Genomic DNA, 15,465 nt, shown 5'->3' on the forward strand with positions numbered 1-15,465 from the left:
GTCTGAGATGGTGGCTCTGGTCCAGCACGAGAACTGCAACTCAGGGTTCTGGTAGCATCATCTTTCCAGGGTCTTAATGCCTATGATTCTCAGCCCCCCGGCCTGGCCTCTTAAAGCTCCAGTTCCGCCAAAGGCCTCATTCTCTTCGTGGGTGATGTCTTATGTAGCCACCCCTCCATACCCAGTAACTCTCCTAAGTCCCCACTGTATCGGCCCTTGACTCTGACCCACCAACGTCCGTTAAAAGGAGTAGCTTTCCAAAAGGTCCCCGTCAAAGTGGAGAAACAAGAAATGGGACAACTTTCCCCTGAATTGCACTCAGTGGGGATACTAGAATCAAGGCAGAATTGTCTGATCTTCGGCGACTTTGAGCTTTACTGATCATCTTAACGGGGTCATTTTCCATTTCAGATACTTGTTCGCGGTGACGGGAAATGGCTTAGCCAACCAGGGCAGTAATCCGGAGGTCCAGGTGGACACCAGCAAACCAGACATACTGATCCTTCGCCAGATCATGGCTCTTCGGGTTATGACCAGTAAAATGAAGAACGCTTACAATGGGAACGATGTGGACTTCTTTGATATCAGTAAGCACCTGTGGTTTGAAACTTAAACCTCGTTCTCGTCCACCATGTGATGAGAACAAGTGGAATGAAATGCATGTTCCTTTTTTTTTTTTTTTTTTTTTTTTTTTTTTAACTAGGTGATGAGAGCAGTGGAGAGGGAAGTGGAAGTGGTTGTGAGTATCAGCAGTGCCCTTCGGAGTTTGAGTACAACGCAACCGACCACTCCGGGAAGAGCGCCATCGATAAGGCCAGCGGCACTGACGGCCTTGCCAGGGCCCAGCCCTACCTTCTCGCTGTCTTCTGCAGCTTGCTCCTGGTCATGCAGAGAGAGTGGAGATAATTCTGAATCGTAGAGAAAAAGTTCTCTTCAAAAAGTTAAAAAGGCACCGGTTATCACTTTTATACCATCCTAGTGACTTTGCTTTTTAAATGAATGGACAACGATGTACAGTTTTTACTATGTGGCCACTGGTTTAAAAAATGCCGACTTTGTGTTTTCATTCAGTTTTGTGGGGAAAAGGGACTTGTATGTATAAAGGCGGTTCCTGCTCTCCCAGAATCATGTTAAATGTGGCTAACAGTGTAGGTACAGAACTGTAGTGAGTTGTGCATTTGTGATTTTATCACTCTTGTTTGTTTGTTTATTTGTTTTCTTTTTGTTTGTGGGGTTTTTTTTTTTCCTCCTTCAATTATGATCTCACCTTGTTTCTTACAAGAAAACCAGGGTCCTTTCTTGGCATGTAACATGTACGTATTTCTGAAATATTAAATAGCTGTACAGAAGCAGGTTTATTTATCATGTTATCTTATTAAAAGAAAAAGCCCAACAAGCAGTAAAATGTCCATTTATCCCTGTTGATGGGTTGCCTTCTCTGGAGAGGAGTGGATATGATTTTTTTTTTATTATTATTACGTTAGGACAGAGTGTGAAGGCACAAGGGGGCTTCGGAGCCGCTTGGTAGGTTGGATTCAGGCTTCAATGCAAGAAGGCTCTACTTCCCCGATAGTCGGGGACTGGAAGACACTGCAGACCATACTCGTCTTGGTTGAACTGAATTACATAGACTAAGATCACAGGTCCGTTTCTCGAACCCGCTTATACTTAGAGCAGAACCCACTTAGAAGAAGATTCCTTTTCAGTTCACTCTCCCTAGGAATATAGAAGGCGTTCCAGATGTCTGAGTTCTCACACGTTCACACGTAGTTTAGGGGGTGGGTTTTTGTCTTTTTGTGTCTTATCCAAGCAACTTAGCAAGCCGCTGTGTGCTGGTCTTCATGTCCACACTGACCTGCTTTGATTTCCTATCCCGAAGGCAGAAATAAGTGACCAAGAAACTCATTTGGTCCCCCTTGTTTCACCCACCGTGTAGAATAGGGAACTCTCTGAGGGCCAGCCAGAACCGGGGTACAGTCTGGGCGCCCCAAACAGCTGTCAGCACTCCTCCAGCAAACTTCTCGTCTGTGCATTTGCGTCTGGTTTTGGATCCCTGTTTTTGTAAAACAAGGTTTCTAAAGTGTCCTACTTGAGTTGGCTCCCCCTGGCCCATCTGATCAGAACGGCAAAGGGCTTGCTGTGGGTCACGGCCATGTGCTACTACCCTGTCAGCCAAGAAGTCCGCTTGGGGCCGTCTGGGGGTCCAGGCTTTTTTCACGTGTTGTCGTTGTTGGCAGGCGGACGGGAGGGACTAGCGAGCCCAGAAGACAATAGCTTAGTGGTGACCCTTAGCCACGATTCTGGGGGTGGCATGGGGATCTGGCAAAGGCAAAGGCCAGAGCTGTTGGCCCAGGCCAAAGACAACCCCGTTCCTTGTATCCTTACCAAATGACAGCTTATAAAACCATGAGAGTGGAACAGCTCCCTTGAAAAAGGAGTTCCCAGAAAGTCTTCAAAGAGGGAAGATCCTGCAAGTCTCTTCCTGTGTTAGGCAGCCAGATCTCTGACGCCACAGAAGCTAACACCCACGGAGGGGTGGTTTGTGTTCCTGTTGAATCTTCGGTTGTTAGACTAATTCTCTATTTTTATATTGAAACATAATTACTTGATAGCTCAGGGTCTACATTTCATTCAGCTTTTCACACCAAATTCTTCAAGAATGGTCAACATGGAATATTGGGGGCTGTTGTAAACAGAGGCTTAATTTTATTAGAAGTATGCAGTTATTTATTAAAGCATGATGTTAATAAAATAGGCATATTCTGGCTGGTGTGTATAAGTGTTTTTTTTTTTTTAAATCACAGAAGACCTAAAATTGAAAAGGTGCTCCATTTATGTATGAGGAAAAATGAATTGTAAATAGCTAAGCTGCCTTGTGAGAACTTGGAAAATGTGCTGATACTTAGTAACTACCTCAGTTGTGAGGAATTTCCTTTTTAGCTTAGACTGCTATTACTTTGACTTGGTAGAAATGAATCTGGTCTCCAAAATGTGGCTCAAAGAGTTATCCCCGTAGACCTTGTGAGTTGTTTTTAATTTAAAACCTTGAACTCTGCCCAGCTGTTTGCTTTCAGTCAACTTCTCTACACCAATAACATTTTCCGAATTAAATATTCTTGAAGGTTCTTCTGGACTCTCACTGATTTGTTTTCTTTCTTTGCATTTTTTCCTGTTACCCTTTTATTATTTAAATTGTCTCTTGCTTTTGAACTTGAACTATGAAATAAACAAATCATAGATTTTTCCATTCAGATCTGACTGGATAACTCTTGCACCCTGTCCCACCCCTGCCCCGTAAGAAAGAATAAACGCAAGCTGAATATTCTAAAATCTTAAGAGTTCAGAGTATGAGGTAGAATAAAAGCTTTGTTGGTAGACCTGCCTTTTCCAAAGTCTCTGTTAATAGCATGTGACTTTGTGTTTTACAAAGTCATTTGGAAATTATTTTTTCTTTCCAACACTTTACCACCCTGTACCTCAAGAAAAAAACATTTTTAACGACTCTCAGATTTACATTTTATTTCAAAAACAGTCCGTAATTAGCACCTATTATTTGATAAAAGACAAAAAGTACAAAGAATTGACGTGCAGTTAAAAACTTTCGTCCCTGCATGTTCGAAACCTAACAGTTTACGTGAAGATTTTGTCGTTTGTGATTCTAGAACGGACTTAAAAATAGATGTGGATGATGATGTGCAAAATTCTGCTTGCCCCTTGGTGTCTGCAGAATGCACCCACTTGCAGAGCTAAAGTGTGGGAAGTCAGTGACCGGACCTGTGCACATGCGCAACTACCAAATACAACTTTCTTCACTGAAATTAAGGAACAAGGGCCGAAAACTATTTTTTTCAACTTCAAACCTAGTGGGGAAAATACACCTGTGCATTCTGGGATACACTTTATTGCACAAGTTCAATTTCTACTTTTAATCTCCTAGTTATTTTCTTCTGGAAGTCTTTACAGAAGTGCAAAATCCCTGAAAGATAACCTGTGGTAATCTAGGAATTCCAGCCCATCAGTAAGGCCAATCCACGTAGTATTTACTTGTCTAATTTTGCTTTCCATTAGGTAATGTTATGACAGGGTTTAAAAACCAAAATCTACATAAAGATATAGAGGGAAAGTTTTCCTCCTGTTCCCACATCCAACCTGTCCAGTTACCCCACACTCTGAGCTTACTAGTTGATGTGTGTGTATGTATGTATATATGGAAAATTTGGAAGAAAGCATATATGTATGTATATGTATATGCCTATATATATCTTCCAAAGTTTCCTTAAACATACACAAGCAAATATGGAGATTTTCTCCTGTTTTCTAGGTCAGTTACATTATTGAGGGATTCCTAAAGATGCGGAGTCCCATTTTAAAGACCTGGCTGCTCAGTGGTACCCCATTCCCAGGAATCGAGGTGATTTGTTTTCAAGAACAAACCTTGAACTGAAGGACTCCCTTTAGAAAAACATAGTCCAGTCTATGGCCCTACCACCCTGAACGTGCCTGATCTCTGATTTCGGAAGCTAAGCAGGGTTGTGCCTGGTTAGTACTTGGATGGGAGAATAATGTAGTCCTTTTGTTTTTTTTAAAGGTTTATTTTAGAGAGTGAGAGCACATAGTGGGAGGGGCAGAGGGAGAGGGAGAGAATTTCAAGCAGACTCCACACCCAGCGTGGAGCCTGGTGCCAGGCTGGATATCAGGACCTTGATCATGATGTGAGGCGAAACCGAGAGTCAGATGCTTAACCCACTATACCACCCAGGTGCCCCCAGGGTAATGTTCTCTTAATGTTTCCTCAAGCCCAGAGGCCTTGAAGCCACAGCCTCGTCATGCAGGCTGGAGATGAGAATATTAAGGAAATGCATATGTAGATCTATAAAGGAGCTGTCTGATGGCCAAGGAGCCACTAGAATATGCAAATAATTGTCAAAGTTCTGTCATCACATTAGATTGAATCTTTATTCATCAGTGTTTGGAGACACTTTAGTCAGTAAAATCTAGGGGAATCCACTTCTCAGCACGAGTGTCTACATGTGGCGTTAGATGCACATTTTACTTTTGACTTTCCCTGGAATCCTGGGCAAAGGCACAGGGCTGTTGAAAAGCAAAAAGGTTTTCATGCGTCGGTCCTGCCAGGTAAAAGCTGATGGGAGTTGACCGATCTGGTTAAAGAATAAAGAGAACGCGTATTTGATGCCCACGGTGCTTTTCAAAGGGGTTTTAAGGTATTGTTTTCAGGTGTCTGGGGAAGTTTTTGCAGGAACTGTGTTACTGTGTTTCTTACACGAGGCAGAGCTGGGAGTGTGTGTGTGTGTGTGTGCGCGCGCGCGCACGTGCGCATGCGCGTGCATACCCCTACATAGCTATATCCAGGTTTGTGTCTTTTCAAACACTTAATCCCAGGCAAACCTTACCCTTTCACTTAAGGGCTGCCTTCCCCCTGCTGTCAGTGGTGTGTGCTTGGGGAATGCAGACTAATTTTAATAATAGCCTAAGGGAAACATAATTAGGAAGGTAAGCCTCCTGCCAAGAACAAACTACACACACGCACATATAAAATGCATTCCAGATAGAATTGCTTCGGTTTACTACAGCCTGGGCCTTGCTTTTTTGTACCAACATTGATAACCCGAAGCTCAATGTAACCCACTGTTCTCGGGGACTCCCCACACAGGGCAGTTGGGGCCGGGTCGACCACAAAGGAAGAATGCCGGTTGGTGGGTAATCTTCTGGACAGTGGCTTTGGGCTCAACCCGTTCGCTGCACTTGCCTTTCTAGGTCTTGAGGGCCCCTGCCCTCATTTCGCTTTTAAAATGTAATGAAAAACTTGTTTCAGTTCTGAATAATTTGCAACAAGCTCTAGCCGCAGCAACAGAAAGTTATTTAAATGTATTTACTGTAAAAAAAAAAAAAAAAGTTCTTGTTTATTCACGGTGAAGCAGGATGAACCCGGGTGAAGGCCACTAAGGCCAGGCCATGTCCATGGTCACCAGTAGAAGTCCCTCCATTTTGCCCCCGAGTATAAGGACTCAAAGACATTACGTAACTTTCCCAAGGGTGACCTACAGGTAAGAAATGTGAGAATCAGATTTGAAACCAAGGTTGGCTGGCCACCAGAGACTCTTTTCTTTTCTTTTCTTTTTTTCCCAAATACCACTTTTTCTTCCATTACCCTCTTCCCCTTACTCTGCTGTCACAGTCCTCAGGAAGGGACAGGCCTGTTGGGCATGCTGTAGTAAGCACTGTCCTGGACGTGCAGAAGGCCAAGTTAAAGGTCATGGCAAACTCTGGCTAACCAGTTGACCTGAGTCCAGGTGAAGGAGTCAAGTGCTACCTGGAGACGAAGCTTCCTTTTCTTTTGTCTTCTTTATTTGATTTTTTAATTTTGAAAATTTGTTATTTTTTTAATTTTTAGAGACAAACCTGGTCCAAAAGGTTTTCTAATTGCACATGGTGACTCTTTGCTTGGTGAACGTGAAAGCAAGAAGAGCTCCGTTGATAGTGCATAGGGACCACGTGGCCTTTATGCTAGTTCTGAAAGAACAGGCCTGAAGTGACCCTGTTCATCCTCTGCAGGAAAGCCTCCCGTGACCTTGTGTGGCAGGGCTCTGCAGCTGCCCGGGCAGCTGCATTGTTGGGAAGGGGCCCTTCACTGAACACTTAAGCAAACACTATCTGTTCAGAAAAATACAACGGTTTACATATGGTAAATTCATACCTGCTTAATCAGCTGGAGCTTAGCGAGGGGGTAAATACATCTTTGAGATGAATGGCCCCCGGTGAGTATAATCTGGGTTTCTTAAAGAACCCTCAACAGGATTTCACTTTAAAAGTTATGTGTCAGTCAGAAAGTGGACACAGAGAACCAAGATCGCAGGCAGTGTCGCAATACGTGTGTTTCTTCAGGACTGGTCTCAGCGCATATTAGAAAAGACCATGTCCAAAGCCAAAACCTGTGCTGGAGGGACAAGAGAATTCGACTTGCCATTTCCCACCCAGAGAGGGAAGCTGGAGGCTTTTGTTGGTTGTCCTTTGAACGCCTGTACTGGCGTTCCCATCAGGGAGTATGTGCTGAAAACAACTGGACAGGTGCTGACCTAGAGGTGCTCACACTCTAGCGTTTGACCTCAACCTTGATCCAAGGTCCAGAAAGAAACCTGGAAGCCAAGGAGGGACCGTGGACTCAGCCTCCGGATGAAAGCCAAGGGACGTCTCACTCGTCTGCAACCATGTTATGTGTACCTAGGGAATCAAGTAGTGACTTACGAAATCAGTTCAACACAGGTGCTGAAGGCTGGTGGTGATGAACTGATGGCAAACAAAGTCCCTGGATTCCAGAGGTGGGTCTGGGTGGTTGTGGGTGAAGCAGGCAGCCCCTGAGGTGGCCATCAGAGATGGTGTTACTCTTCTCCAACCTGCCCCTTGGGCCATTGACCCACATGTTCAGGGCTGGATGGGCCCTTATGTGCCGCACATTGTCCAAGTTCCTAAAAAGGAACTTGGAGAACTATAATTTATGTCCAAAGAATTCGAAGGTCCCTAATCTGTTGAAACACGCTCCACAGAAGAAATTATCAGAAGAGGCCAGCCCTTGGTTAGCAGAGATCACTAATGGCAGTCCCTCTGGCTCTGGGTGTGTGTGGGGGTTGCCGAAACCACATGGGATCTGAGGCAGTAATAGGATTTATTCATTTATTTAGAAATGTACAATTATTAAAACATTTTTTAAAATTCCGGTATCGGTCATGTCCAGTGTCATAGGAATTTCAGGCATGAGATAGAGAGATTCAGTGGCTCTATATACCACTCAGTGCTCATCACGATAAGTGTCCCCTTGGCAGTAATGTCATTTATGACACATCTGGCTTTGGTCTCTGTGTGGGAGGACAAGTGAGGATCTAAGAGGGGTCCTCACTCTCAGGAAGCCCGTCATTCCACCAGGGACATGAGGGTCACCCAGGAAACATGCCAGTGAATACAGAAGTTCTTGGCTGCCCTGCTGATCAAGGGAGAACAGCATACAGTGTGGGGGACAAGGTGACTTTGGGGGGGCAGGGCTCTAGCTGGACTTGAAGCGGGGAGAGGGAATGATCCTGGGAGTTCCTTGTGCGCAGGGTCCATCATTGGTTCTTAGTACACTTTGGATGCTACAGGTTGCTCTGGAATTGAAGGGCCAAGGGCAGACAGGTGGTCTGAGGACGGTGGTGGGCTAGATGTGGCTTGACAAGGGGTGGGAAAATGAGGTGTCTAAAGAATGAAGGTAAAAGGGTACCCGTCTGGCTCAGTCAGTAGAGCATGCGACTCTTGACTCAGAGTTGTGAGTTCGAGCCCCACAATGGGTGTAGAGATGACTTTTTAAAAAAAAAAAAAAAGTAAAAATAAAGAATGGAGGGGTGACTGCATGGCTCAGTGGATGATGCGTCCACCTTCAGCCCAGGTCATGGTCCTGGGATTGAGCCCAGCTCAACTCCCTGCTCAAGTCTTCTCCCTCTCCCTCTGCGCTCCCCCTCCCTCCTGCTAGGGCATGTCCTCTTTATCTCAGATAAAGAAATAAAATCTTTTTTTTTAAAGAATGGAGGTAAAGGTTTGTTAGTGCAGGTCCAGAGAAGAAGAATAGGGTCAGAGTCTGAAGTCCTCAAAAGCCAGGCAAGGTAATTTAAAATTCAAGTGGGCACCATCTAATGGAAATTCTTGCTTAGGTCTTGACATGCTGCCCAGGGTGTATAAAGATAAACTAAGACACCTGTGGCATGGATCCCATGGCGTTGACCTTGGGCTTGACAGTGCTCAGCACTCTACTGTCCTGAAGGGGCTCAGCTCCCCTCACACCCCATAAGCTCTGCCCCCCGATCATCCCGATTAGGAGCTTTATGGTAAAAACAATCCGGTTCCACACGGTGGGTACTTTCTGGACGTCCAGGCTCACAATGCAATCAGACATATTACAAGTGGTCCCCCTGGCCTCCCGCCCCATCACACCCTTGGACTGCAGCCAGCCACTTGGCTGTGTTATCTCCATTTCTTCAAGCACCGCTTCCATCTCACCCGCAGAGCCCCAACCCCACAGGCATCCCACACTTGCCAGGCATCTTAGGCCACTCTCTTCGGCTCTGGCCTCTTGGTTCTGGAGAGAAACAGAGAGAAGCATCTCTGGACTCTGGTTCCCCAGACACCATCCTGCAGAGACTTGGGATTTCAGGGAAGAAGGGAAACTTCCTTCAGCATCAGACAGCTAGCCCGCAGGATGAATGGATCAAATATGTACCAGATTAAAGAGGGGCTCCTCTGATGAGGGGGTCAAAGGGGCAAGTCCTCGACGGCTTATGTCACGTTCCCCCTGGGGTGGCCTGGATCACAGCTGGAAAACTACAAAGGAGCTGCTTGACTTCTTTTTTTGGGTTTTTCTCTGAAATGAGGTCTCTCCATGCTCTGGCTATGGCACAGGATGGTCACGAGGAACCATTAGAAAGATGCACGTGACGGGGCTTTGGGGGCTGGAAAATACCATGGAGTTCCAAGGAGGAAAGTGCCTTTCTGAGGGCCTAGGGTGCCGGGAGCAGCTCCATGACCGGGTTGGGCACACGAGGCTCCATGACCACTCAGGTCCCTACATGAGGGATGACTGTATTTCTGAGGACGGGCTGCTGAACCCCACCTCAGGCCATGGGCACAGGTTGGAGCCTGGGCAGGAAGGAGCTCCTGCTGAGGACTCGGAGATGGACCGTGGCTCCATCGGCACTCTCGGCGCCCCCTCTGGGGGCTGCACACCACATGCATTTGGAAGGGGGCTGCCCCGTCTACCCGCCTTGCCAAGTGATAGCAGGAAGGCTGCGTTTAGATCAAAGCCTTATGGGTTTTCTACAAAATAAGCAGATGGAAGTGTCAAGCCTGGTTCTTCCCCACAAGAGAAAATTCTGAGTCTCTAATAACAACTTGTTATTGATTTGAGAGTTCAAAACAGGATCGGCTTCAAACGGTCCCTTTCTATGGCCCAGGCACTGTCCTCTGTCCCTGAAACACACCCCTTTCCACTCCTCTCCACCTGGGAAGCTAGGGGAGAGGGGTCCCACACCCCGAGCCTCCCTCCTAGGAGGCCGGCAGCCAGGACGCTCAAGGGGGCACCCCTGCCCCACGTCACTCCACCTCTGTCCCCAACTTCCCGCCAGACTCTGAGTCCCCAGGGGACTTGCCTCTCCTTTGTGAATCCAGGCTCTTCTCTCCTGGTTGCCCAGTGAAGCTACACCAGCTGCCCTGATTCTGGGGTTGATAAGGAGGAGGGAGAAAGCTGTGCAGAAGTGTTTCCCAGCATCCAATTTCCATCCATACTTTATCCAGAAAAATCCTAGGTGGTCTCGGAAGGGCCAGGAGTGAGTAGGGTTGGGCTGCTACCAACGAAAAGCCCTCTCGGGCCTTCTGGGTGTTTTGCACGTTTCCTCTTATGCTGGCCCTGAGATCTTTGGTGTTCTGAGGGCTAAGGTTTTGGGGGTGTGGGGGGGGGGGAGGAATGTAGCGAACAGTAGCCAATATCCATGGTTCTTTAGCACGACAGCCTGCTGAGTGGAAGTCACTTTCTAGAGGAATTGGAAGGTGTCTTCATTGCTTCAAGCTGGGCAAACGTGAAAGCCAGTGGACCATTTGTACCTGGCTTAGAGAGAAAACAGTGAAAAGTTGGAACAGCTAGGCTAGATATTACTGTGAGAATTGGCTGAATTCAGTAGGGAGCAAAATACTTCTCCCGGTAGCTTATGTGGCCCATGGGGACCCTTCTTGACCTAGTCCACAAATGTTGACAGAGAGCATGCTATGGGCCAGGCGTTGTTCTAGGCACTGGGGATACTGTTACGAAGCAAAGTAGACTCGGTGACCATTCTGGTAGAGCTCGCCACGAGAGAGGGAGAGAGACAATCAGATAGTCACAGCGAAGAAGATCTAATTACAGAGGGAAAGGGGAACCTTGCAGTGGGGAAGAATCAAGGTAGAGCCCCCACGGAATGGCCACACCCTCAGTTCCGGTCACGGTACCAGCCAAGGTCTAGGGCAGCGGTTCTCCAACTTGAGCGCGCATCAGGAAGTCCTGGAGGGATGGATAAAATGCAAGTGGCCGGGGTTATGCCCAGAGTTTCTTCGAAGCCCAAGAGTTTGCAGTCCTACCAAGTTCCCAGGTGCTGTTGCTGGCTGGAGGTTGTCCGGCCCCTGCCTTGAAGATTATTGGCCCAAGCAAAGCAGTTTTTTTTTTAAGATTATTTATTTGTTTGTTTATTTATGAGAGGGATAGCAAGAGAGAGTACAAGCAGTGGGCAGGGGGAAGAAGGAGAGGGAGATGCAGGCTCCCGACTGAGCAGGGAGCACCATGTGGGGCTTGGTCCCAGGACCCCAGGATCAGGACCTGAGCTGAAGGTGGATGCTTAACCGACTGAGGCACCCCGGCGCCCCAAGCAAAGCACTTTTGAGCTTGGCCTTTGATACAGGGCACACAGCCCTGTGGGCAGTCAGTCAGGGGCAACTCCAAAGAAACACCTGGAAGAAAAGAATCAGGTAAATTGCCCAATGCCCAAGACTGTAATCGTCTTGCCCCACTGACAGGATAGGTAGGCTTTAATATTCCCCAAGGGAGCCCAAGTTCTTTTTTTTTTTTTTTTTTTTTTTTTAAGCCCAAGTTCTGTCCACCACACGTCAGACTCTGGAAAAGGCCAGGCAAGTGGGGTGCGGAGGTGGGGTGGGGAGGGAGCGGGGAGGGAGGTCTGGTTTCATTAGGGATTAAGGACTTCCCACCACAAGGGAAGCTTGAGTAAGGTATGGGGATGCTTCCAGAGCGGTAGTAGAGGGCAAGGATGATTCAAGCACTTGCCTTGTCTGTCTTCCTAGAGATCAATCCCAGAACACATGGATGAGAAGACTGGCTTCACCACATCTCTATACCCCCGTTGAGAGGACAAGATCTTATCAAAGCTTGTGGTACTAGCTAAGATGTTCTTGGCTACAAGCAAGGATAAATCCAACTCAAAATGAGTTAAACAATAAGGGGTTTATCATCTCCTATAACAAGGAGCTGCCATGTAAGGATCTCCAGGGATGGTTATTTCTTGATGTTATTATCAAGGATCCAGATTCTTTCCATATTTCAACTTTGCCAACCTTAGCACGTTGGATAGCTTCCCTCATGGTTAAGAGTTGGCAGAAAACATGGCTGTCACGGTTAAAGTAAGAATACATCTTGGCACACCACTTTCTGCTGGTAGCAATAAGAGACTTACTTATTTTGTTTTTCCTCAGGTCTCTTTTGAAGAGCTAAGAAATCTGTCCTCGAAGGTCCCCTCTTCCTGCAAGCATCTCCTCAGCTCTCGTTGTCTCAAATTGGCTCACCTGCCCTAAGTTGCTGAGTAGAAAGGCTAACCAAGATTCATGCCCTGGGCTGAGGCCAGTCCTCTCCGAAAGTCATGGCTTCAGCGGGGAGGAGAGGCACTGAACAAATCAGGGGCTGACTGACAAGCAGGAAGGTTATAGGGTAGGCCAACAACCGGCTTGGCTAGACCTGCGCACTGCTGGAGGGTAACACTAGTTGGAGCATAGGATGCTCTTGCTGCATGCCGGTCGGAGAAGCGGAACATTACATCAGTGCCTTAGCCAGCAGCAGCTTTGGCTAGGATAGGAAACTTCATGTTGATTCAGGGGTTCTGGAATGTATGCAGAGCTACACGGAGATCAAGTTATCATCTTTTAGACATACATCAACCCAACTCAGTTCCCGCAGTCCCTTAAAGGTCGGCCAGGTCAATCTTGAATCCTTGATGATTGATCGTCCTCTATAATAGTCCTGCCACGTGGTTGTCCGGCCCCTGCTTGAACACTTCCAGGGATGGGGATCTCACTACCTATCACACCATTCTATCTCTAGGCAGCTCTTAATGTTAAAAAGTGTTTTCTTCTGACTCCAAAATGTACACACATGTACTGTTTGCTCAGGGACTAAGTGGCAGAGTCTTTGAAGTTGCTGTCAGTGTTTCCACCGTAAATGGAACTTTTCAGATGTTCCTAACTAAAATTTCCTTGCAGATTTGTACATGTTGCCAAGAGATACTTTAAAAAATAAACAATCAAATAACTCTGGGAAAATTTTGGCTTGTCTGCTTTAAGATCTTTAGATATTTTTCATAATTCAAACCTGGTTTTGGTTTGAATGGTTTAAATTTTAACAAGAGATTAGACCATAGCATAACCTAATAACTAACATTTTCGGGGGAAATGTTTTAAGGAAATGCCTTGTGGTATCAGCTTTAAAAGCAGTTGTTGTGGGGCACCTGGGTGGCTCAGAGGGTTAAGTGTCTGCCTTTGGCTTAGGTCATGATCTCCAGGTCCTGGGATTGAGTCCCCCATCAGGATTCCTGCTCAGCGGGGAGTCTGCTTCTCCCTCTCCCTCTGCCTCTCCCCTCCACTCCTGTGTGCGCGTGCATGTGCTCTCTCAAATGAATAGATAAAATCTTTTATTAAAAAAGAATTCATTGTACGGAGGACTCACATTGCTCCTTCCTCAGACCGGAGAAGGCCAGCTGAACTGCTGGTTGTCCCCATGGGAGGAGGGGTCATTGCCCTTGGTGTCACCTCAGAGCGAGAGTACAATGGTGTATTTGGTGTGTTCACATGGGCCAAGACAGATCAGCGGCTTGGTTGGCAGCATTGACTGCCATTTAGGGGCAGGGTCCCAGAGAGAGCCAAGTGGACGTTTGTGTCCCGGGGACCCTGTTCTCCTCTGACTGCATAGATCACCACTGGCTGGCCAGACCAAAGGGAGTTGTCAGGTTCACCAGGTCCTGGATTGTGGTCAGTTGTTTTCAAACGTCAGTATGATGCTGTAGAAAGACGGTTTCCTATTTCCAGCCGGGAAGAGTGCCCTTAAGTACGCCTGCATTGTCAAAAATGCAGAAACTTTTAATTTCAAGGTTGCTTCCATCTCTAATGCTATCTGCTCTTTTCGCCACCTTCCTGATCCGTGTTCCTTTCCTCCTCCAACCTGGAAGCCGCTATCCTCGGAGCGAAGCGGCCTCTCCCCTCCCCCGCCCTTCTTTGCGCCCACCCGACCCAAGTGCAGATAAGGCTTTGGCTTTGGCTTTGGCTTTGGTTTTGGTTTTGTCAAAATAGGGTTAATTGGTTAATGCAGACTCACACTTCTCTAGCAGCGGCCGAGAGCCTGACGCGGCTTGTGGAATCAACCTTGTGAAAACTGCTCCCACTTTCCCAAAATTACACTTGACCTTTCTTCTTTAACAAGTGGACCTTCATTTTTCCAGTGGTGTCTCTTTAGGTTGACGCCTCAGAACCTTAGCCAGCGCTCCTGCTACCCCATAGGGAATGCCTTCCCAGCTTGCAGTATACTTGGAGTTGTCCCCACTTAGGGGCATATCTCCTGCCACTGATGAGGGATATAGTTTTTTTTTTAATAGCCAGAAGTTAGTAAAGGTCATGCCTAGAGCGCTGGCTAAAGGGCTCCCTCACCAACCAGATCCGTTTGCGCGGAATACAGGTGCCAAGAAAGCCAAGTTCTCATGGAATGATCCCTCAACCTCAAGGTCAATAATTTTGCTCAGGGGTGACTGGGTGGCTCAGTGCATTGTTTGTCCTACTCTTAGTTTTGGCTCAGGTCGTGATCTCAGGATCGAGGGATCCAGGCCCTCGTCAGGCTCCGAGCTCAGCGTGAGGTGTATGTGTGTGGGGGCTGTTGGGGGGTCTGCTTGAGATTCTTTCCCCCTCTCCAGCTGCCTTTCCCCCTACTCATGCTCTCTCTCTCTCTCAAATAAAAAATAAATAAAACTTTACACACACAATTTTGCTCAGGAATGAGATGTAGTTCTGAAAGGAGAGGGGTTTTCCTCAGCCGTTTTCTCAGAAACGGTTCAGGAGGCAGGTCACATGAATAGTGCCCCAGGTCACAGGAGTGTGACAGTCTGGTTGGAACTAGACAATGACCTCTCAAGGCACCCCTGCCCTTGCAAGGAGCCAGCACTCCTTGGACGTGCACGTTCTGCTCTTTCGTGACAAGTCATCAGTCTGGCGCCGGCTGGGAGGATGCCTCAGGAAGGCCTGTCAGCTTGGTGGCAAGCTTCCTCACGAGGTCTTATCCAGCCCCCTCCAATGCTGGGCTCTGTCTTCTTGTCCTCTGTGACATCGTGCCCTGGCAGGCACCGCTGGCCCGGTCAGACCCATCAGAGATGCCATCTGTGTGATCTCTCACCGACAGATTCTGAGACTCTGAGGAAAAAAAATGTGAGGAAAAGCAAGTTTCATCCCAGGCGCCCACCCCCCAAACCCCAGGGGCTCTGATGGCCTGCTTTCTCTCCTGGAGCATCTGCATGTCAACTGGGAGCAAACTATTCGGCTGAGGCCATGACATTGTCATTTAAGGATTTGAGGCAAGGGTGGACAGGAAGGTCAGGACTCGGGAGGTTCCTTCCAAGTTTCCCAAAATCACTCATT

The 15,465-nt window shown here is 47.3% G+C and overlaps 1 protein-coding gene across 1 annotated transcript in view; it reads left to right on the forward strand.

Moving 5' to 3' along the window:
• The window catches only part of GPC4 (glypican 4), a 106,637-nt gene extending 103,872 nt beyond the window's left edge, over positions 1–2,765 (forward strand). The window contains exons 8-9 of the mRNA XM_059384902.1: positions 412–587; positions 704–2,765. Of these exons, the coding sequence (XP_059240885.1) occupies positions 412–587; positions 704–906 (379 nt within the window). The 3' untranslated portion in view covers positions 907–2,765. The remainder of the gene's footprint in view (positions 1–411; positions 588–703) is intronic.
• The last annotated feature ends 12,700 nt before the right edge of the window (positions 2,766–15,465 follow it).

This window comes from Mustela nigripes, chromosome X, assembly GCF_022355385.1.
Source record: "Mustela nigripes isolate SB6536 chromosome X, MUSNIG.SB6536, whole genome shotgun sequence".
NCBI lineage: Eukaryota > Metazoa > Chordata > Mammalia > Carnivora > Mustelidae > Mustela > Mustela nigripes.